We start from the raw sequence: 23,823 nt of genomic DNA on the forward strand, positions 1-23,823 counted from the left end.
TCAAAAGGCAAAAGTCTTTCATTAGCCTTTACTATTACATGAGAATCCTCTTGAAAGCCAAATTGTACCCTTGTGTTAGTTTATTAATGTTAACCCCAATTGGTTTAAACAAAACCTTATAGATGATTCCATCTAATCTTAACCAGTTAGACTGTAAGTTAAATCTTTACAATCCTTTTATAACACTTTTTGCTAAAGGGCAGTTTGGCATCAGAAGAAAACCTTGTTGTGCTTTTATTTCGATGCTCAATTTATGAAAAGATCATATAAAATACTTTTTTGAATTTAGTTAATGTTTATGCATTTTTTGCAAAATTAATTTTTAAAATTTTAGAATTTTAAAAATCTTTTTATAACTTGCTGAAACCTCTAGCTTTATCATATCAAATCTAAGATAATCACTCGTCACTGGCAAAATTTACATTTTCATGCTTTCTTATAATCTTTTACTAGAAAATACATTTTACTGTTTTTATACACCTTGCATGTAAAACTGTTTAGTGGTCTCTAATACATGTTGCAGTGTAAACTCTTAGCAGCTTTTACATTTGGTGAAAAACCTTGTTAGTAAGCAATTTTAATTGTCTACCAAGTATGGAGCCTAGGACCCAGACAAAAGGGAAGATAAGGTCTGACTCTTTCCAGCATCTAACTCCATATGTCCCAGGCCTTGCCTATCTATAAAGCAGACAGTTTACAACCTTGAAACATTTAGCAAACCTAGTACCTAAACTCGTATGATTTAGACCACATATTTGCATTTTGATGACACTTGCATTTTACCATCCTTAAGCCATATTTTTTTTTTTTTTTTTTTTTTTAATACTTTAAGTTCTAGGGTACATGTGCATAACGTGCAGGTTTGTTACATATGTATACTTGTGCCATGTTGGTGTGCTGCAACCATCAACTCATCAGCACCCATCAACTCGTCATTTACATCAGGTATAACTCCCAATGCAATCCCTCCCCCCTGGCCCCTCCCCATGATAGGCCCCGGTGTGTGATGTTCCTCTTCCCGAGTCCAAGTGATCTCATTGTTCAGTTCCCACCTCTGAGTGAGAACATGCAGTGTTTGGTTTTCTGTTCTTGCGATAGTTTGCTGAGAATGATGGTTTCCAGCTGCATCCATGTCCCTACAAAGGACACAAACTCATCCTTTTTTATGGCTGCATAGTATTCCATGGTGTATATGTGCCACATTTTCTTAATCCAGTCTGTCACTGATGGACATTTGGGTTGATTCCAAGTCTTTGCTATTGTGAATAGTGCCGCAATAAACATACGTGTGCATGTGTCTTTATAGCAGCATGATTTATAATCCTTTGGGTATATGCCCAGTAATGGGATGGCTGGGTCATATGGTACATCTAGTTCTAGATCCTTGAGGAATCACCATACTGTTTTCCATAATGGTTGAACTAGTTTACAATCCCACCAACAGTGTAAAAGTGTTCCTATTTCTCCACATCCTCTCCAGCACCTGTTGTTTCCTGACTTTTTAATGATTGCCATTCTAACTGGTGTGAGATGGTATCTCATTGTGGTTTTGATTTGCATTTCTCTGATGGCCAGTGATGATGAGCATTTTTTCATGTGTCTGTTGGCTGTATGAATGTCTTCTTTTGAGAAATGTCTGTTCATATCCTTTGCCCACTTTTTGTTGGGGTTGTTTGCTTTTTTCTTGTAAATTTGTTTGAGTTCTTTGTAGGTTCTGGATATTAGCCGTTTGTCAGATGAGTAGATTGCAAAAATTTTCTCCCATTCTGAAGGTTGCCTGATCACTCTGATGGTAGTTTCTTTTGCTGTGCAGAAGTTCTTTAGTTTAATTAGATCCCATTTGTCAATTTTGGCTTTTGCTGCCGTTGCTTTTGGTGTTTTAGACATGAAGTCCTTGCCCGTGCATATGTCCTGAATGGTATTACCTAGGTTTTCTTCTAGGGTTTTTATGGTATTAGGTCTAAAATTTAAGTCTCTAATCCATCTTGAATTAATTTTTGTATAAGGAGTAAGGAAAGGATCCAGTTTCAGCTTTCTACTTATGGCTAGCCAATTTTCCCAGCACCATTTATTAAATAGGGAATCCTTTCCCCATTTCTTGTTTTTCTCAGGTTTGTCAAAGATCAGATGGCTGTATATGTGTGGTATTATTTCTGAGGACTCTGTTCGTTCCATTGGTCTATATCTCTGTTTTGGTACAAGTACCATGATGTTTTGGTTACTGTAGCCTTGTAGTATAGTTTGAAATCAGGTAGCATGATGCCTCCAGCTTTGTTCTTTTGACTTAGGATTGTCTTGGCAATGCGGGCTCTTTCGTGGTTCCATATGAACTTTAAAGCAGTTTTTTCCAATTCTGTGGAGAAACTCATTGATAGCTTGATGGGGATGGCATTGAATCTATGAATTACCTTGGGCAGTATGGCCAGTTTCATGATATTGATTCTTCCTATCCATGAGCATGGTATGTTCTTCCATTTGTTTGTGTCCTCTTTTATTTCACTGAGCAGTGGTTTGTAGTTCTCCTTGAAGAGGTCCTTTACATCCCTTGTAAGTTGGATTCCTAGGTATTTTATTCTCTTCGAAGCAATTGTGAATGGAAGTTCATTCATGATTTGGCTCTCTGTCTGTTACTGGTGTATAAGAATGCTTGTGATTTTTGCACATTAATTTTGTATCCTGAGACTTTGCTGAAGTTGCTTATCAGCTTAAGGAGATTTTGGGCTGAGACAATGGGGTTTTCTAAATATACAATCATGTCATCTGCAAACAGGGACAATTTGACTTCTTCTTTTCCTAACTGAATACCCTTGATTTCTTTCTATTGCCTGATTGCCCTAGCCAGAACTTCCAGCACTATGTTGAATAGGGGTGGTGAAAGAGGGCATCCCTGTCTTGTGCCAGTTTTCAAGGGGAATTTTTCCAGTTTTTGCCCATTCAGTATGATATTGGCTGTGGGTTTGTCATAAATAGCTCTTATTATTTTGAGATACCGAATTTATTGAACATTTTTAGCATGAAGGGCTGTTGAATTTTGTCAAAGGGCTTTTCTGCATCTGTTGAGAAAATCATTTGGTTTTTGTCTTTGGTTCTGCTATATGCTGGAGTACGTTTATTGATTTGCATATGTTGAACCAGCCTTGCATCCCAGGGATGAACCCACTTGATCATGGTGGATAAGCTTTTTGATGTGCTGCTGGATCTGGTTTGCTAGTATTTTATTGAGGATTTTTCCATCGATGTTCATCAGGGATATTGATCTAAAATTCTCTTTTTTTGTTGTGTCTCTGCCAGGCTTTGGTATCAGGATGATGTTGGCCTCATAAAATGAGTTAGGGAGGATTCCCTCTTTTTCTGTTGATTGGAATAGTTTCAGAAGGAATGGTACCAGCTCCTCCTTGTACCTCTGGTAGAATTCAGGTGTAAATCCATCTGGTCCTGGACTTTTTTTGGTTGGTATGCTATTAATTATTGCCTCAATTTCAGAGCCTGCTGTTGGTCTATTCAGGGTTTCAGCTTCTTCCTGGTTTAGTCTTGGGAGAGTGTAAGTGTCCAGGAAATTATCCATTTCTTCTAGATTTTCTAGTTTATTTGCGTAGAGGTGTTTATAGTATTCTCTGATGGTAGTTTGTATTTCTGTGGGGTCGGTGGTGATATCCCCTTCATCATTTTTTATTGCATCTATTTGATTCTTCTCTCTTTTCTTCTTTATTAGTCTTGCTAGCGGTCTATCAATTTTGTTGATCTTTTCAAAAAACCAACTCCTGGATTCATTGATTTTTTGGAGGTTTTTTTGTGTCTCTATCTCCTTCAGTTCTGCTCTGATCTGAGTTATTTCTTGCCTTCTGCTAGCTTTTGAATGTGTTTGCTCTTGCTTCTCTAGTTCTTTTAATTGTGATGTTAGAGTGTCAATTTTAGATCTTTCCTGCTTTCTCTTGTGGGCATTTAGTGCTAGAAATTTCCCTCTACACACTGCTTTAAATGTGTCCCAGAGATTCTGGTATGTTGTATCTTTGTTCTCATTGGTTTCTAAGAACATCTTTATTTCTGCCTTCATTTCGTTATGTACCCAGTAGTCATTCAGGAGCGGGTTATTCAGTTTCCATGTAGTTGAGCGGTTTTGATTGAGCTTCTTAGTCCTGAGTTCTAGTTTGATTGCACTGTGGTCTGACAGACAGTTTGTTATAATTTCTGTTCTTGTGCATTTGCTGAGGATTGCTTTACTTCCAATTATGTGGTCAATTTTAGAATAAGTGTGATGTGGTGCTGAGAAGAATGTATATTCTGTTGATTTGGGTTGGAGAGTTCTGTAGATGTCTATCAGGTCTGCTTGCTGCAGAGATGAGTTCAATTCCTGGACATCCTTGTTAACTTTCTGTCTCATTGATCTGTCTAATGTTGACAGTGGGGTGTTGAAGTCTCCCATTATTATTGTATGGGAGTCTAAGTCTCTTAGTAAGTCTCTAAGGACTTGCTTTATGAATCTGGGTACTCCTGTATTGGGTTCATATATATTTAGGATAGTTAGCTCTTCCTGTTGAATTGATCCCTTTACCATTATGTAATGGCCTTCTTTGTCCCTTTTGATCTTTGATGGTTTAAAGTCTGTTTTATCAGAGACTAGTATTGCAACCCCTGCTTTCTTTTGTTCTCCATTTGCTTGGTAGATCTTCCTCCATCCCTTTATTTTGAGCCTATGTATGTCTCTGCATGTGAGATGCGTCTCCTGAATATAGCAGACTGATGGGTCTTGACTCTTTATCCAGTTTGCCAGTCTGTGTCTTTTAATTGGAGCATTTAGTCCATTTACATTTAAGGTTAAGATTGTTATGTGTGAACTTGATCCTGCCATTATGATATTAACTGGTTATTTTGCTCGTTAGTTGATGCAGTTTCTTCCTAGCCTCGATGGTCTTTACATTTTGGCATGTTTTTGCAATGGCTGGTACCGGTTGTTCCTTTCCATGTTGAGTGCTTCCTTCAGGGTCTCTTGTAAGGCAGGCCTGGTGGTGACAAAATCTCTAAGCATTTGCTTATCTGTAAAGGATTTTATTTCTACTTCACTTATGAAACTTAATTTGGCTGGATATGAAATTCTGGGTTGAAAATTCTTTTCTTTAAGAATGTTGAATATTGGCCCCCACTCTCTTCTGGCTTGGAGAGTTTCTGGTGAGAGATCTGCTGTTAGTCTGATGGGCTTCCCTTTGTGGGTACCCCGACCTTTCTCTCTGGCTGCCCTTAAGATTTTTTCCTTCATTTCAACTCTGGTGAATCTGGCAATTATGTGTCTTGGAGTTGCTCTTCTCGAGGAGTATCTTTGTGACGTTCTCTGTATTTCCTGCATTTGAATGTTGGCCTGCCCTACTAGGTTGGGGAAGTTCTCCTGGATGATATCCTGAAGAGTGTTTTCCAACTTGGTTCCATTTTCCCCCTCACTTTCAGGCACCCCTATCAGATGTAGATTTGGTCTTTTTACATAATCCCATACTTCTTGCAGGCTTTGTTCATTTCTTTTTCTTCTTTTTTCTTTAGATTTCTCTTCTCGCTTCATTTCATTCATTTGATCCTCAATCGCTGATACTCTTTCTTCCAGTTGATCGAGTCAGTTACTGAAGCTTATGCATTTGTCACGTATTGCTCGAGCCATGATTTTCATCTCTGTCAGTTCGTTTATGGCCTTCTCTGCATTAATTATTCTAGTTATCAATTCTTCCACTCTTTTTTTCAAGATTTTTAGTTTCTTTGCACTGGGTACGTAATTCCTCCTTTAGCTCTGAGAAGTTTGATGGACTGAAGCCTTCTTCTCTCATCTCGTCAAAGTCATTCTCCATCCAGCTTTGATCCATTGCTGGCAATGAGCTGTGTTCCTTTGGAGGGGGAGATGCGCTCTTATTTTTGAATTTCCAGCTTTTCTGCCCTGCTTTTTCCCCATCTTTGTGGTTTTATCTGCCTCTGGTCTTTGATGATGGTGACGTACTGATGGGGTTTTCGTGTGGGTGTCCTTCTTGTTTATTAGTTTTCCTTCTAACAGTTAGGACCCTCAGCTGTAGGTCTGTTGGAGTTTGCTTGAGGTCCACTCCAGACCCTGTTTGCCTGGGTATCAGCAGCAGAGGCTGCAGAAGATAGAATATTGCTGAACAGCAAGTGTACCTGTCTGATTCTTGCTTTGGAAGCTTCCTCTCAGGGGTGTACTCCACCGTGTGAGGTGTGGGGTGTCGGTCTGCCCCTAGTGGGGGATGTCTCCCAGTTAGGCTACTCAGGGGTCAGGGACCCACTTGAGCAGGCAGTCTGTCCATTCTCAGATCTCAACCTCTGTGTTGGGAGATCCCCTGCTCTCTTCAAATCTGTCAGACAGAGTCGTTTGCGTCTGCAGAGGTTTCTGCTGCTTTTTTGTTGTTGTTGTTGTTTAGCTCTGCCCTGCCCCCAGAGGTGGAATCTACAGAGACAGGCAGGCCTCCTTGAGCTGCTGTGAGCTCCACCTAGTTCGAGGTTCCCAGGGCTTTGTTTACCTACTTAAGCCTCAGCAATGGCGGGCGCGCCTTCCCCAGCCTCGCTGCTGCCTTGCGGTTAGATCGCAGACTGCTGTGCTAGCAATGAGGGAGGCTCCGTGGGCGTGGGACCCTCCCAGCCAGGTGTGGGATATAATCTCCTGGTGTGCCCGTTTGCTAAGACCCTTGATAAAGCGCAGTATTGGGGTGGGATTTACCTGATTTTCCAGGTGTTGTGTGTCTCAGTTCCCCTGGCTAGGAAAAGGGATTCCCTTCCCCCTTGCGCTTCCCAGGTGAGGCGATGCCTTGCCCTGCTTCAGCTCTCGCTGGTGGGGCTGTAGCAGCTGACCAGCACCGATTGTCCGGCACTCCCTAGTGAGATGAACACAGCACCTCAGTTGAAAATGCAGAAATCACCTGTCTTCTGTGTCGCTCGCGCTGGGAGCTAGAGACTGGAGCTGTTCCTATTTGGCCATCTTGCTCCGCCCCCACCCATTTTGTTTCTTAAAAATTAAAGTCACATGAACTAAAAGGCATTGCACCTTTTATCTTTCCTTAAAAAAATATTTGATTTGGTGGTAGCTGGCAAGATGGCTGAATAGGAACAGCTCCGGCCTACAGCTCCCAGCAGATTAATGCAGAAGGCAGGTGATTTCTGCATTTCCAACTGAGGTACCCAGCTCATCTCACTGGGACTGGTTAGACCGTATATGCAGCCCATGGAGGGTGAGCTGAAGCAGGGTGGGGTGTTGCCTCACCCAGGAAGCATAGGGGGTTGGGGAACTCTCTCCCATTACTAAGGTAAGCCATGAGGTATTGTGCCATGAGGAATAGTGTACTTCGGCCCAGATACTATGCTTTCCCAACAGTCTTCGCAACCCGCAGACCAGGAGATTTCCTTGGATGCTCATGCCACCAGGACACTGGGTTTCAAGCACAAAACTGATGGCCTTTTGGGCAGACACTAAGCTAGCTGCAGGAGTTATTTTTTCATACTCCAGTGGCGCCTGGAATGCCAGCAAGACAGAACTTTTCACTCCACTGGAAAGGGGGCTGAAGTCAGGGAGCCAAGTGGTCTACCTCAGCGGATCCCACCCCCACAGAGCCCAGCAAGCTAAGATCCACTGGCTTGAAATTGTCGCTGCCAGCATCGCAGTCTGAAGTTGACCTGGGATGCTTGAGCTTGGTAGGGGAGAGGGGTGTCTGCCATTACTGAGGCTTGAGTAGGCAGTTTTCCCCTCACAGTGTGAACAAAGCCACCGCGAAGTTTGAACTGGGCAGAGTCCACCACAGCTCAGCAAATCTGCTGTAGCCAGACTGCCTCTCTAGATTCCTCCTCTCTGGGGAGGGGATTTGTGAAAGAAAGGCAGCAGCCTCAGTCAGGGGCTTATAGATAAAACTCCCATCTCCCTGGGACAGAGCAACTTGAGGAAGAGGCGGCTGTCGGCACAGCTTCAGTAGACATAACCATTCCTGCCTGGCGGCTCTGAAGAGAGCAGCAGATCTCTCAACACAGTGCTTCTTAACTAAAGAAGCATGTTCTAACCCCATGCAAGGAAGCTAAGAACCTTGAAAAAAGGTTATAGGAATTGTTAACTGGAATATCTATTTGAGAGAAGAACATAAATGACCTGATGGAACTGAAAAACACAGCACAAGAACTTCATGAAGCATACAGAAGTATCAGTAGCTGAATTGATCAAATGGAAGAAAGGATATCAGAGATTAAAAATCAATTTAATCAAATAAAGCGGGAAGACAAGATTAGAGAAAAAAGAATGAAAAAAAGGACTATGTGAAAAGACCAAACCTATGTTTGGTGTACCTGAAAGTGACAGGGAGAATGGAACCAAGTTGGAAAATACACTTCAGGATATTATCCAGGAGAACTTCCCCAACCTAGCAAGACAGGCCAACATTCAAATTCAGAAAATACAGAGAACACCAGAAAAATACTCCTTGAGAAGAGCAGTCCCAACACACATAATCATCAGATTCACCAAGGTTGAAATGAAGGAAAAAATGTTAAGGGAAGCCAGAGAGAAAGGTTGGTTTACCCTCAAAGGGAAACCCATGAGACTAACAGCAGATCTCTCTGCAGAAACCCTACAAGCCAGAAGAGTGGTGGCCACTCTTCAACATTCTTAAAGAAGAGTTTTCTTTAAGAATTTCATATCCAGATTTCATATCCAGGCAAACTAAGCTTCAAAAGCAAAGGAGAAATAAAATCCTTTACAGACAAGAAAATGCCAAGAGATTTTATCACCACCAGGCCTGCCTTACAAAGAGAGCTCCTGGAGGAAGTGCTGTATATGGAAAGGAACAACTGGTACCAGCCATTGCAAAAGCTTACCAAATTGTAAAGAACATCAACACAGGCTGGGTGGGGTGGATCACAAGGTCAGGATCAAGTTTGAGGAGTTTGAGACCAGCCTGGCCAACATGGTGAAACCCTGTCTCTACTAAAAATACAGAAACTAGCTGGGCATGGTGGTGCATGCCTGTAATCCCAGCTACTTGGGAGGTTGAGGCAGGATAATCTCTTGAACCCGGGAGGCGGAGTTTGCAGTGTGCCGAGATTGCACCACTGCACTCTAGCCTGGGTGACAGAGCGAGAGTATTTAAAATTAAAAAAAAGAAAAAAAGAAAAAAAGAACATCGACACTATGAAGAAACTGCATCAACTAACGGGCAAAATGACCAGCTAGCATCATAATGACAGGATCACACTCACACATAACAATATTAACCTTAAATGTAAATGGGCTAAATACTCCAATTAAAAGGCACAGACTGGCAAATTGGATAAAGAGTCAAGACCCATCAGTGTGCTGTATTCAGGAGACCCATCTTACATGCAAAGACACACATAGTCTCAAAATACGGGGATGGAGAAATATTTACCAAGCAAATGGAAAGCAAAAAAATGCAGAGGTTGCAGTCCTAGTCTCTGATGAAACAGACTTTAAACCAACAAAGATTGAAAGAGACAAAGAAGGGCATTACGTAATGGTAAAAGGATCAATGCAAGAAGAGCTAATAATCCTAAACATATATGCACCCAATACAGGAGCATCCAGATTCATAAAGCAAGTTCTTAGAGACCTACAAAGAGTCTTAGATTCCCACACAATAATAGTGGGAGACTTTAACATCCCACTCTCAATATTAGATCATCGAGACAGAAAAATTAACAAGGATATTCAGGACTTCAACTCAGCTCTGGACCAAGCAGACCTAATAGACATCTACAGAACTTTCCACCTGTAATCAAGAGCATATACGTTCTTCTCAGCACTACGTTGTACTTAACTCTAAAAATGACCACATAATTGGAAGTAAAACACTCCTCTGCAAATGTGAAAGAACCAAAATAATAACAAACAGTCTGTCAGACCACAGTGCAATCAAATTAAAATTCAGGATTAAGACACTCACTCAAAACAGAGCAGAATTATTTGGAAACTGAACAACCTGCTCCTGAATGACTACTGGGTAAATAACAAAATTAAGGCAGAAGTAAATAAGTTCTTTGAAACCAATGAGAACAAAGACACAGCGTACCAGAATCTCTAGGACACATTTAAAGCAGTGTGTAGAGGGAAAGATCAGCACAAGACAAGGATGCCCTCTCTCACCACTCCTATTCAACATAGTATTGGATGTCCTGGCCAGGCCATTCAGGCAACAGAAAGAAATAAAGGGTATTCACATAGGAAGAGAGAAAGTCAGATTGTCTCTGCTTGCAGATGACATGATTATATATTTAGAAAACCCCATTGTCTCAGTTCAAAAATCTCCTTAAGCTGATAAGCAACTTTAGCAAACTCTCAGGATACAAAGCCAATGTGCAAAAATCACAAGCATTCCTATACACCAATAATACGAAAACAGAGAGCCAAATCATGAGTGAAGTGCCATTCACAATTACTGCAAAGAGAATACCTAGGAATCCAACTTACAAGGGATGTGAAGGACCTCTTCAAGGAGGACTACAAACCACTTCTCAAGGAAATAAGAGAGGGTACAAACAATTGGAAAAATATTCCATGCTCATGGATAGGAAGAATCAATATTGTGAAAATGGCCATACCGCCCAAAGTAATTTATAGATTCAGTGCTATCCCCATCAAGCTACTATTCATTTTCTCCACAGAATTAGAAAAAACTACTTTAAATTTCATGTGGGACCAAAAAGGAGCCCATGTAGCAAAGACAATCCTAAGCAAAAAGAACAAAGCTGGAGGCATCATGCTACCTGACTTCAAACTATACTACAAGGCTATAGTAACCCAAACAGCATGGTATTGGTACCAAAACAGATATATAGACAAATGGAACAGAACAGAGACCTCAGAAATAACACCACACATCTGCAACCATATGGTTTTTGACAAACCTGACAAAAACAAGCAATGGGGAAAGGATTTCCTATTTAATAAATTGTGTTGGGAAAACTGGCTAGCCATATGCAGAAAACTGAAACTGGATCCCTTCCTTACACCTTATACAAAAATTAACCCAAGATGGATTAAAGACTTAAATGTAAGACATACAACCATAAAATCCCTAGAAGAAAACCTGGACAATACCATTCAGGACGTAGGCATGGACAAATACTTCATGACTAAAGCACCAAAAAGAATTGCAACAAAAGCCAAAATTGACAAATGGGTTCTAATTAAACTAAAGAGCTTCAGCACAGCAAAAGAAACTGTCATCAGAGTTAACAGGCAACCTATGGAATGGGAGAAAATTTTTGCAATCTGTATCTGACAAAGGGCTAATATCCAAAATCTACAAAGAATTTAAATTTACAGGAAAAAAACCGATCTTATCAAAAAGTGGGTGAGGGATATGAACAGACACTTCTCAAAAGAAGGCATTTATGTGGCCAACAAACATATGAAAAAAAGCTGATCATCACTGGTCATTAGAGAAATGCAAATCAAAACCACAATGAGATACCATCTCATACCAGTCAGAATGGCGATCATTAAAAAGTCAGGAAACAACAGATGCTGGAGAGGATGTGGAGAAATAGAACACTTTTATACTGTTGATGGCAGTGTAAATTATTTCAACCATTATGGAAGACATTCTGGTGATTCCTCAAGGATCTAGAACCAGAAATACCACGTATGTTTATTGCAGCACTGTTTACAATAGCAAAGACTTGGAACCAACCCAAATGTCCATCAATGATAGACTGGATAAAGAAAATGTGGCACATATACACCATGGAATACTATACAGCCATAAAAAAAGAATGCGCTCATGTCCTTTGCAGAGACATGGATGAAGCTGGAAACCATCATTCTCAGCAAAATAACACAAAATCAGAAAACCAAACACCGCATGTTCTCACTCATAAGTAGGAGTTGAATAATGAGAACACATAGACACAGGGAGAGAAACATCACACACAGGGCCTGTTGGCGGTGGGGGGAGGGACAACATTAGGAGAAATCCCTAATGTAGATGACGGGTTGATGGGTGCAAGGAACCACCATGGCACTTGTATAGCTATGAAACAATCCTGCACGTTCTGCACATGTCCTAGAACTTACAATAATTTTAAAAAAGGAAAAAAAGAAACTTTGGTTTAAGTGCTTATTTTTCAAGCCAATCAGAGCTCTTTTTATAGACATTGCATAACAACACATATAAAGCAAAACAGAAGATTCAGCACTTGTAAGATTTTCATTTGCCAGTTTCTTAATTGAATTACTGGCTTCAGGGTAGAGCCCTTGGAGGAACAGGGCCAGGATAGCATGCCTAATTTTTTAGGGCCTAATAAGCAGGCATAGTTGAAGGCAAAGATCCCCAAAGTTAAGAGTGACATTTTATACTGGATCTTGGATCCCCAAAAGGAGGGAGATAACTATGGGAGAAGAGTGCAGTGCTTCTACCATGCATTTCATTACAAGGCAACCCAAAGCTAATCAGCTTATTTTGTAATCAGCCCATCCCCCATGGGAGTCTCATCTCTCAGTGGTGGGTGGGGATGTTTCTGTATCTTTCAGGTGGCCAAGAGCATGCTTCTCTAATTCAGATTTGCACAGTTAAGTATTTCTCTAGAACTACTATTAGCCATCTTTAAAGTATATTTCCTACCTCATTATCACACACCAAAGCTCTCTCATAATGTGAAGTAGTTTGATACCTGAAAACTCAAAACTGTCAGATAACAAAATGCAAAACAGAACAGAGCCTTTGCCTTTGATTTTGAGAGGGAACTATCTGCTTTTAATTCCTGGGGTTTCATTCTGTGGTGCCTCCTCTGTTTTTTCTAAGGAGTCCCAGCTACCAGAAGTTATCTTGGGGCCTCTTTTGTGTATATTGAGTAGCAAGACAAAAAAACGGAGAAAATTATTTCTGTTAACTGAAAAGAAAAAAAAAAAATTTTCCAGAAAAACAAGATCCAAGAAGAGACAAACATAAAGGCCCTTTAAATATACTTGTAACTTAGATACTCACTTTTAATGAAGCTGGGTGCTCCTTAAGAAAATCCCTTTAACTCTCTTGTTACTCCACTTTAGCGACACCAAGCAGGTAAGATTTTCAGCTTTAATTTCACAGAAAGTAACATAGGTGAAACCAACAAGCCTTAGTTATTTTATGATTTAACTGCAAATATATGAGGTATTTTCAAAGGGGTGATAAGCAGCTTTTGAAACTGTCATTGCAAAATTGTGACTGAGATATTGAAAGAGACCTGACCCAACCAAGTCCGTTTTGTTTCCAGCACCCAAGCTGTCCTTGCCCATTCCTGGGTGTAGGCTGAACCAACTTTGGGAGGAGCCTAGTTTACAGTTCATAGTCCAAAACAAAGATGATAACAGCCCCTTTTTAAGATATACTTTCCTCTTTCCTGGGGACCAGACCAGTAAACTAGCACAAGATTAGAAACCGTGGCTTAGGAGTCATGCAGGTGGAGCCTACAAGATTTTGATCCTTTCTTAACCTCTCAAGATCAGTGCTTAAGATATTTTGTAAACCCTACCCTTAATGGATTAGCTTGCACTGCCCAGATCAATAAACTGGCTTATCTGATTTTGTGGCCCCCACCTAGGAACTGACTTAGCACAAGATGACAGCCATCATTGTAAAATGGTGGAGACTAAAAGTATTGCCATGTGTTTGAGGTCATGTTCCCAAGGACATGAAACAAGACTGAGACTTGTAGCCAAGTTTGTTACTGACCATTTTGTTGGGCTAGTGTGAACAGCAGGCCAGTGGGGTCCTGGGTCCTACCTCAGGCATCCTAGCCTGAGGTACCCTTTCTTTTGATAGATCCATACAGAAAGACATGTAAAGCACACCAGATTGGCTACAGTTTAAGACTAACCTCACAAATCCTTTTTAATTAATTAAAATGTACAGAGAATATAAACAGTGATCCTTATTATTTATTTTACTGATTTGCACAGGGAGAGAGAAGCCAAAAACCTGATTGGTTAAAAAAAAAATGTTTTACCCTTTTGCCAGCATGTCAGGCTTCTGGATTTTTTTCCCTCTAGCTCAACTCTAAGCCACAAATTTTAAAGTTTGGGGAAATTAACTTTTCCAGTTTGGATGAACATTATAAAAGAATCATTTTAAACCATGAAAGAAGGAAAAACACCATAGAAAAGTCTGGGGGCTTCAATTAGGGTTGTCAAGAGGTCTTGCTTCCCTTCCTATTGGGAATGGTGTTTCCCCTATTTCTTCACCTTCCCTATTTTCTCTTCCCTTTTGGCCTATTATAGGAGAAATATTGCTCATCTCCGAAATTCTCTGTTGTCTGCAGAACTGCCTGTTTCTCAGCTGTAGTTAGGGTTTGGCTTAGAAGCAGTATAACATCCCTTCATGAGAGGACAAACACCTGAGTTAAATTTCGGAAAGGCTTCTGTATATTTATCAGGGTCATTAGAAAATCAGCCAAAGTCTCTGTTTATTTGCCTAAGGTCCCGTAATGAGGAAGCCCTAAATGAGGGGATTCCTCAGATTGTTCCCCTCAGTTTGTTTCTCTAACTTCAGAGAATCATTCTCCCTAGGCTTGCCTGATATGACTACTGAAAGGGCTGGGTTGATTTTGTGATGCCTGCAAATGTCTAGTAAGAAGCTATACCCTTGTGCAAAAGAAAGTTAGCTGCTTTTTCTTTAAATTTTTAGGATCAAAGGAGTCCCTGTGTTTCAGAACACACTCCAGAGTAGTACAAGCTGAAGATGATCTGTTACCCATCTAGAAATAGATGCGAGTAAAAGGTGTCCTTTAGTCTCTTTCCTTTTGGTGTGATCCATGTGGAGAGGAAACCAGTGAAGGCATCCCTCCTGCTATTTTTTTTTTCCCCTTGTAGTTCCTGGGTCCCAGCACCTTACTGCCTGTGCTGCCCGTGGTTGCAGGTGTGACCCCCAGCCATGGAACCAGAGGAACTAAGTGATTGGGATTCGTCACGTTCACCCATGTGACTCTAGTCCTCTGCCTGTGATTTCTCTTTGAATTCCTTGACTTGTGTGACCTGCCTGGCTCCCCGCAAAAAATGGACCTCATGGACCTCGGGAGAGACTCTGTGACAGTGGCATTTGGGCAACTGTTGCACTTCCCTTCTTAATGGAGGAAGTGTGCTGGTTTAGCTCTACATCATGCTATTATTGCCTGTGCTAAAGCATTTACCCTTAGAGAATGCTTCCAGTTAAGTTCTAAACTTAAAACCCCTTACTAATTAAGTACCCTTCTAATTGGAGGTAGAGTAGGTGCCTTAAAAGAACGTAGGAATTGGGTTGCTGTTTTCCTGCTGATGGGACAGTATAAAGACTAAAATTTGGTTTTGGAGGATATTTTACTCCTAGTCGTTGAAGGTAGAATGCTTCTGTTCACAGAAGCAGCATAAAGCCTGGTTTCTAGTAGAGAAGCACAGAAAAGGAAGAGAATTGGGAAGAGTGTTTCGGCAAATAACTGATAATGTGCCTCATAGAGAGAATCCCTATTCCACTAGGTGGCACTGTTGGCCTTGACATGCCATGTGCTCTCCAGACTAAGGGCAGAGAGACTTTGACATGCCATGTGCTTTCCAGACCAAGGGCAGAGATCTGGAAGTGCTATTTGCTCCTCAAGGGAGGAGAGAGACATGGAAATGCCATGTGCTCTCTAGACCAAGGGTAGAGAGAGACACTCACTGTGGGGGATGGGGAGACCTTCTGTTCCTAGAAAATCACAAAGCTGCCTTCCCTTGCACCATATCCCCAGTTACTATGACATTCCCTGATCTTGCCAAACAAGATTACTACTATGAACTGTAAAACTTCCAACACACTGCATACACAGAGAGGAGAGGAGCTATGGCAGTCATAGACAGGAAAGGAGGAAATTATGATAGAAAAGTTGGAGATCCTGTCGCCAATGCCCCATCAGTGGTTGGAGTCTGGTCTGAGTCCAGAAGCCTTTGGATAACATCGGGAAGTAACCCCAGCCAGAAATCCTCAGTTTCTCCAGAACCTCTTCCAGCCCCATGTGACAGCTAATTCCTCCAGGAAAGGAAACTGTTTCAAACATAGCCCACCTGCCCAGCAACCTGTGGGTACTGGGAGACTCTCCATGTTCTCTCTAGCAAGCCAGTCCCCCAAGTCTTGTCAGACTGGAAGCCATGCTAATTGTTTTTAAATGGCTGAAGGGGGCCCAGTATTTGGTTGATTTGGTTCTAGAATGGAGGATGAGAGTCCTGAAATGAAAGGACAGAGTTGGAGTCCACTTCTGTACTCACTGTTTCAATGAATGTTGTACCTTGGTATCTTGGACGAGGTCCTCAGTATGAAGCGACTACATTGTCTGGGGGAGATACCCGGGGTTTGTCATCTTGCACCAGAAAAACTTAGGACACGGACAACACGGGGAGTTTAGAAGTGGAGGTTTAATAGGAGAAAAAGAAAGAGAAAGGAAAACAGGTCTCTCCCTAGTGAAAGACAGGGAACTTCTGAGAGGAAAAGAGTGGCCAACAGCAGATGCACCAAATTAAATAGTCTGGCTTGAGGAGGTGATGTCTGATTTATGTAGGGCTCACAGATTGGTTCGACCAGGTATGATGTTTACATAGTGTCCAGGGAAGACTGGCCTCCCCACCCTAATGTTATTATGCAAATGAACTTTCCTTCTCAGCCGGCATCATCTTGTCTGCTATATGGCTGACAAACAGAAGGGATGATGGAGCCACCATCTTGAATGTGTTTGGCACCACTGCTGGCATCTATGTGTGCAGCTCAATTTTACAGGCTGCTCTTTGTTAGAAAGGAAAATAATTTGTTGCTGCTTTTCATTAAAAGGAAAACCTTACCGAGGACTTCTGTATCCTCACTATCTGCTTAAATAATTTCTTCTTAACTCCTGTATTGGTAGGATTCTCCATGTGCGAAATCTTAACACAGAGTTTCAAGACAGGAAAGAAAGGGGAATATTTATCTGGTTGAAGGTCTATCTTATCAGAGAAGAAAATCTTTTCTGAAATCTTCAACTGATTTCCATTTATATCTCCTTGACTAGAACTGGGTCTGATGTCCATTCCTAAATCAATCACTGATCAAGGGGAATGAGTTTATCACTAAGGGCAGGGTACCGCTTCCTTGGACATAAGGCCATCTCATTCTTAACAATAAAATAAATAAAATCAGGGTTTAAATGGCAAGACAGAGTGGATACACTGAGCTGAAAAATACATGGTCCCTAACTCAAGAATCTCTTAAACTTAAGTAAATTGAGAACACTTCTCTGGAGATGTCTTGACAAAGAACACAAGAGAACATTAGCAGATTGGGGTGTGTTGTGAGGTTAAAAACATATGAAAGAAATGACATCATAAAGATGATGGAGTAGAAAGTTCAAGGAATTTGCCCCTCTACTGAAGTCCTATATTCTCTACTGAAGCGGCTGTTGAGCTGGCAAGCACTGTCCAAAGCAACCATTTTAGAACTCTGGATCCTAGTCAAACACTTGTAGCATCCAGGGTAAGTAAATGATGAAGAAAGAGGCTGGTCACTGGCTGACAATGGAGATGATGGAACAGAGACTTCAGTGGACACACATCAGAAGGAATATATTTCTTGTCAAAAAAGTTCAGAAAAGTCACTAAGCAAACTGATGACTGTAACCTTCATCAAGTAACAGTAGTGATCCTTGGGGAGGAGGCACAATCTGACTTTCAGTTACCTAATTACAGGATTCAAAATGTCCAGTTCCCAACAAAAAATTACAAAGCCTACAAAGAAGCTGGAAAGTTTAGCCCATTCACAAGAAAAAGAGAAATCCATAGAAACCGTGCCTCAAATAGCTCATGCATTGGACTTAACTAGACAAAGACTTTAAATGAACTGTCTTATATATGCTCAAAGGTCTGAGAGAAATCATTGACAAAGAACTAAAGAAATCAGGAAAACAATGTATGAACTTATTAACTATTAGATATATAAAGTTATGTTTTTCTCAGCTGGGGTTAGCTCAAGAAATTTCTTTGTAGGATATGTTTATACTCCTTAAGTGGTTCTTGAATTCTATTCAGGTCTAGATTTTTAAAAGAGATTTGGATTCTGGCATTTGTAAAGTAGACTTTCCTGTTGGAGTATAGCTGTCAAAGGCATCATAGATAGTATTGCTAATGAATATAGAATACTCAAGTAATAGTTTAAAAAAAAAAAGCTACTGGGGGGTATCATTTTGTTAGCTTCAATACTTTACATTTTTGGAGAGGTGCTGTATGAATTACATTTCTCTTCTAGTATGGAGAAGTATCAAAAAATTTCCATTTTTTACCATGGAAAAGTTTCATTAGGTAGTTTTCTCCTCACTGTCTATATTATTTTCAAAGGCCATACTCTAACATACCATAAAATTTCTTTTTTGTGCTTTTGCAGTGTTACTTGTGAGGTCAGAGAATACTCAAGGCACAACCCCACATATCATACAGATTCTTCCTTGCCTCTTGTAAAAAATCAGCAAGAGACTGTTGTATTAGAATGACATTTTTACATAAGTATGAGATGTAATTTTTAGTTAAGACTGCAAATAGTTAAAAGTTTATGCATTGCCTTATGTGTGGGCTACCAACCAGCTTTTCTCTTTATTCCTTCCAGGTTGATGAGAAAGCTCTGAAGCACATAACAGAAATGGGCTTCAGTAAGGAAGCATCCAGGCAAGCTCTTATGGATAATGGCAACAACTTAGAAGCAGCATTGAACGTGCTTCTTACAAGCAATAAACAGAAACCTGTTATGGGTCCTCCTCTGAGAGGTATAATTTATTAAACAGTGTGCCAGATAGTATTGTTTGCTTTTTAGATGAATATTTGTTATTGACAGAGGCTGTTAGCTGTGAGGGCTGTAATTTTATTTAACGTTATGGTAAGTGGAAGGAACACCAGTTTGGGAACCACAGAGACATTTGTAGTCCCAGTCTCGTTGTCTTCATCTTTGTACAAAATGGGTCTAACAACAACAACAAAACAAAAACAAAGTGGGTCTAACAATGACTTATTTAACAAGGTTGTTATGAATAACAGAGAAAATATGTGACTGGTTCTATTATTTCTAGAACTCTGCCACCTGAGAATGACTAAGCTTTTAAAAATTAACAAAAATATTACATTTACTTGGTGATATTATTATTATTATTATTTTTTAGATGGAATCTCACTCTGTCACCCAGGCTGGAGTGTAGTGGCGCGATCTTGGCTCACTGCAAGCTCTACCTCCTGGGTTCATGCCATTCTGCCTCAGCCTCCCGAGTAGCTGGGACTACAGGCGCCTGCCACCACACCTGGCTAATTTTTTTGTATTTTTAGTAGAGATGGGGTTTCACCATGTTCGCCAGGATGGTCTCCATCTCCTGACCTCGTGATCGGCCCATCTCAGCCTCCCAAAGTGCTGGGATTACAGGCATGAGCCACCGCGCCCGGCCTTGGTATTATTCTTTAATCATTGCATGGTCAAGTTTATTATGTGGTTTTTCAAGTCCCAGTCCTATATTATTTTTAAAATGTCTGTGGTTGAAGAATAAATTATAATTTTTACTTAGAAGATAGTTTATATAAACAAATTCAGACTTCTGAATAGATGATTTATTTAGAGGATTAAATGTGCTACTTAATATAATTACTTAAAAAACTTTAAAAAATTACTGAAAAGATGTAGACTATACAAAAAATATGGAAAGAAATTAAAATCCCTATTTAAAATTTTTGGTTATATGTTAGTATATATTCTTTTTGTTTTTGCATATATAGTACATATTTCTTGCTTTTACATCTAAAGGTAGAGGAAAAGGCAGGGGACGAATAAGATCTGAAGATGAAGAGGACCTGGGAAATGCAAGGCCATCAGCACCAAGCACATTATTTGATTTCTTGGAATCTAAAATGGGAACTTTGAATGTGGAAGGTAGGCTAATTTAAAGTCGATTATTTTTCTTTTTTTCTTTCTGTGTGTGTGTGTGTGTGGTTTTTTTTTTTTTTAGTGTATTCTTTATAAGAGACCAAACTTTATTTGGAACTGTATAATAAAGCAACTATAATATGAACATATATCCTGATTGTTTATTTATAAATTTACTTAATTACAAATTCCTGCTTGACAAAAGCACAGAAGAAAATGTTATATTCTGAAAACATAATGGCAGCTTATTTTGCCCCCTAACTGGGATTAGTAATCTCACCAAACTATTTTTCCCTAATTTGCTCGTATCTAGATGACAGATATAACTATGTAAACAGATTGTTGTTTTGGAAAATTTATTATATAATCTTATATAACATTTTGATTGTGAAATTGGTATATCTCTTCTTTCACCCCATATTACATAGTTTGAAAACATTCACACAGTGAGTGAAAATGCTTTCACAATGTGATTTTTTTTTATATACTTTAGTGATTGACATATTGAAAAGAGAACTAAGTATGGTAATATGCAGCCTTTTTCTAAGCACATAATATATTAAATATTTTCTAAAATGATAAGTTTTTAAAATACGATCCAAAAAGTTAAGGAAATATGCTTTTAAATTCAATTTATCATTCAGATATATTTTGAATATATCTAGCCAAATAAGCTAGATATGAATTATCTAGCCAAATAAGCTCATAGATAAAATGCTTTTGTAACCAATGTGAAATGTTCAGATTTCATAAAAATTGAAGCATGTTTGCTAGATTATATAGAAAAGGCAGTGTAGCATTTGAGAAAACAAAGTTTGACGTGGGCAAGATTTGTAAGCATGATGTATTAGTTTTCTGTTGCTGTGTAACAAATTACCACAAAGTTAGTGGCTTAAAACAATGCAACTTTATTACCTTATAGTTTCTTTGTGTCAGGAGTCTAGGCACAGCTTCACTGGGGCCTCTGTTTAAAGTCTCAGATGCTGATGTTAAGATTTTGGTTGGAGTGGTGATCTTATCAGAGACTTGAGGTCCTCTTACAGGCTCACCAGTTCTTGCAGAATTTCATTTCCTTGTGGATGCAAGACTGAGGTCCTGTTTTTGCTTGGTGTTGCCTGGAGACTGCTTTGTCTCCTAAAAGCTGCCTTCAGATTGTTGCCACATGGGCCACCCCATAGGCAATTTACATATTGTTTGCTTCTGCAAAGCCAGCAACAGAGTCTCTGCTGCTGCTTCAGATCTTTCTTTTTCCTGACTCTGACTTAATGAGTATTTTTGTCCCAACCTCTCTTCATACTGTCCCACTGAGAACTCTTGATTTCCTTTCATCCTCCTATCCCCTTACATTTGCTTTTGACTCCTGTATTAGTTTGTTTTCAAGCTGCTGATAAAGACACAACCGAGACTGGGTAATTTATACAGGAAAAAGGGTGTATTGGATTTACAATTCTACGTGGCTGGGGAAGCCTCACAATCATTGTGGAAGGCAAGGAGGAGCAAGTCACATCTTACATAGATGGCAGCAGGCAAAGAGAGAGCTTGTTCAGAGAAACTCTATAAAGCCATCAGATCTCATGAGACTTATTCACTATCACGAAAACAGCACAGGAAAGACCTACCTCCATGATTTAATTGCCTCCCACTGGGTCCCTCCCACAACTTGTTGGAATTCAAGATGAGATTTGGGTGGGGATACAACCAAAACATATCATTCCACTCCTGGCCCCTCCCAAATATCATGTCCTCACATTTCAAAACCAATCATGCCTTCACAACAGTCACCCAAAATCTTAACTCATTTCAGCATTAACTTAAAAGTCCAGTCTCATCTGAGACAAGGCAAATCTCTTCTGCCTAAGAGCCTGAAAAATCAAAAGCAAGTTAGTTACTTCCTAGATACAATGGGGGTACAGGCATTGGGTAAATACAGCCATTCCAAATGGGAGAAATTGGCTAAAACAAAGGGGCTACAGGCCCCATGCAAGTCTGAAATCCAGCTGTTAGTCAAATCTTAAAAGCTCCAAAATGATCTCCTTTGACTCCATGTCTCACATCTAGGTTACACTGATGAAAGAGGAGAGCTCCCATGGTCTTGGGCAGCTCCACCTCTGTGACTTTGCAGGGTACGGCCTCCCTCCGAGCTGTTTTAACAGGCTGGTGAGGAGTGTCTGTGGCTTTTCCAGGTGAATGGTGCAAGCTTTTGGTGGATCTACCATTCTAGGGTCTGGAAGATGGTGGCCCTCTTCTTACATCTCCACTAGGGGGTGCCCCAGTAGTGAACTCTGTGTGGGGACTCTGATTCCACATTTCCCTTCTGCACTGCCCTAGCAGAGGTTCTCTATGAGGGGCCTGACCCTGCAGCAAACTTCTGCCTGGGCATTCAGGAGTTTTCATATATCCTCTGAAATCTGGTTGGAGGTTCCCAATCCCCAATTCTTAACTTCTGTGCACTCATAGGCTCAACATCATGTGGAAGCTGCCAAGACTTGAGGCATGCACCATCTGCAGCCACAGCCCAAGCTCTATGTTGGTCTCTTTCAGCAATGGCTAGAGTGGCTGGGATGCAGGGCACCAAGTCCCTAGGCTACACACATCATGGGGACCCTGGACCCAGCCCATGAAACCATTTTTTCCTCCGAAGCCTCCTGGCTTGTGATGGGAGGGGCTCCATGAAGACCTCTGACATGGAAGACATTTTCCCCATTATCTTAAGGATTAACATTCAGCTCCTTGTTACTTATGCATATTTCTGCAGCTGATGTGGATTTATTAGAAAATGGGATTTTCTTTTCTATCACATTGTCAGTCTGCAAATTTTCCAGACTTTTATGCCATATTTTCCCATAACCTCATGATTTAGGAGACACTATAGAAGTTGATATGGTTTGGCTGTGTCCCCACCCAAATCTCATCTTGAATTCCTACATGTTGTGGGAGGGACCCAGTGGGAGGTTATTGAATCATGAGGGCAGGTCTTTCCCAAGATGTTCTTGTGATAGTGTAAATCTCATGAGATCTGATGGCTTTATAAAGTGGAATTTCCCTGAATAAGCTCTCTCTTTGCCTGCTGCCATCCACGTAAGATGTGACTTGCTTCTCCTTGCCTTCTGCCATGATTGTGGGCTTCCCCAGTCACATGGAACTGTTAAGTCCAATCAACCCTTTTCCTGTATAAATTACGCAGTCTCAGGTATGTCTTTATCAGCAGCAGGAAAATGAACTAATATAGTAAATAGGTATCAATAGAGTAGGGCACTGCAGAAAAGATAACCCAAAAATGTGGAAGTGACTTTGGAACTGGGTAACAGGCAGAGGTTGGAATGGTTTGGAGGGCTTAGAAGAAGACAGGAAAATGGGGGAAAGTTTGGAACACCCTAGAGACTTGTTGAATGGCTTTGAACAAAATGCTGATAATGATAGGGACAATGAAATCCAGGCTGAGGTGATCTCAGATGGAGATGAGGAATTTGTTGGGAACTGGAGCAAAGGTGACCCTTGTTATGTTTTAGCAAAGAGACCGGCAACCTTTTGCCCCTGCCCTAGTGATTTGTGGAACTTTAAACTTGAGAGAGTTGATTTAGGGTATCTGGCAGAAGAAATTTCTAAGCAGCAAAGCATTCAAGATGTGACCTAGTTGCTGTTAAAAGGATTCAGTTTTAAAGGGAAAACACATCATAAAGGTTTGGAAAATTTATGTTTGGGTTCTCAGGGACACCTGCTCCTTGGATGAGCACCATGACCTTGACTCACAGTCTTGCCTTCAAGGTTTAGTAACCTTGTTCGGGACCCATCACACTACATCCGGGAAGCAAAATTTTTAATCTCTCCTAGATGTACTGTGTGGGGAGGACACACTGACTGATTCAGGAAATGAGCAGAAGGCTTCTTAGGGGAGATGGCATCTAGCCAAGACTGAGGAGAAGTGTTGGGGCAGTCCAAG

At 40.5% G+C, this 23,823-nt stretch overlaps 1 protein-coding gene across 10 annotated transcripts in view; it reads left to right on the forward strand.

Moving 5' to 3' along the window:
- Positions 1–23,823, forward strand: part of TDRD3 (tudor domain containing 3) — a 198,876-nt gene that overhangs the window by 114,439 nt on the left and 60,614 nt on the right. For all 10 annotated transcript variants that reach the window (XM_015121152.3, XM_015121154.3, XM_077973771.1 and 7 more), the window contains 2 exons: positions 18,588–18,744; positions 19,764–19,889. In XM_015121152.3, coding sequence (XP_014976638.1) covers positions 18,588–18,744; positions 19,764–19,889 — 283 coding nt within the window. The remainder of the gene's footprint in view (positions 1–18,587; positions 18,745–19,763; positions 19,890–23,823) is intronic.

The sequence above is a fragment of the Macaca mulatta genome, chromosome 17 (genome assembly GCF_049350105.2).
Source record: "Macaca mulatta isolate MMU2019108-1 chromosome 17, T2T-MMU8v2.0, whole genome shotgun sequence".
Taxonomy (NCBI): Eukaryota; Metazoa; Chordata; class Mammalia; order Primates; family Cercopithecidae; genus Macaca; species Macaca mulatta.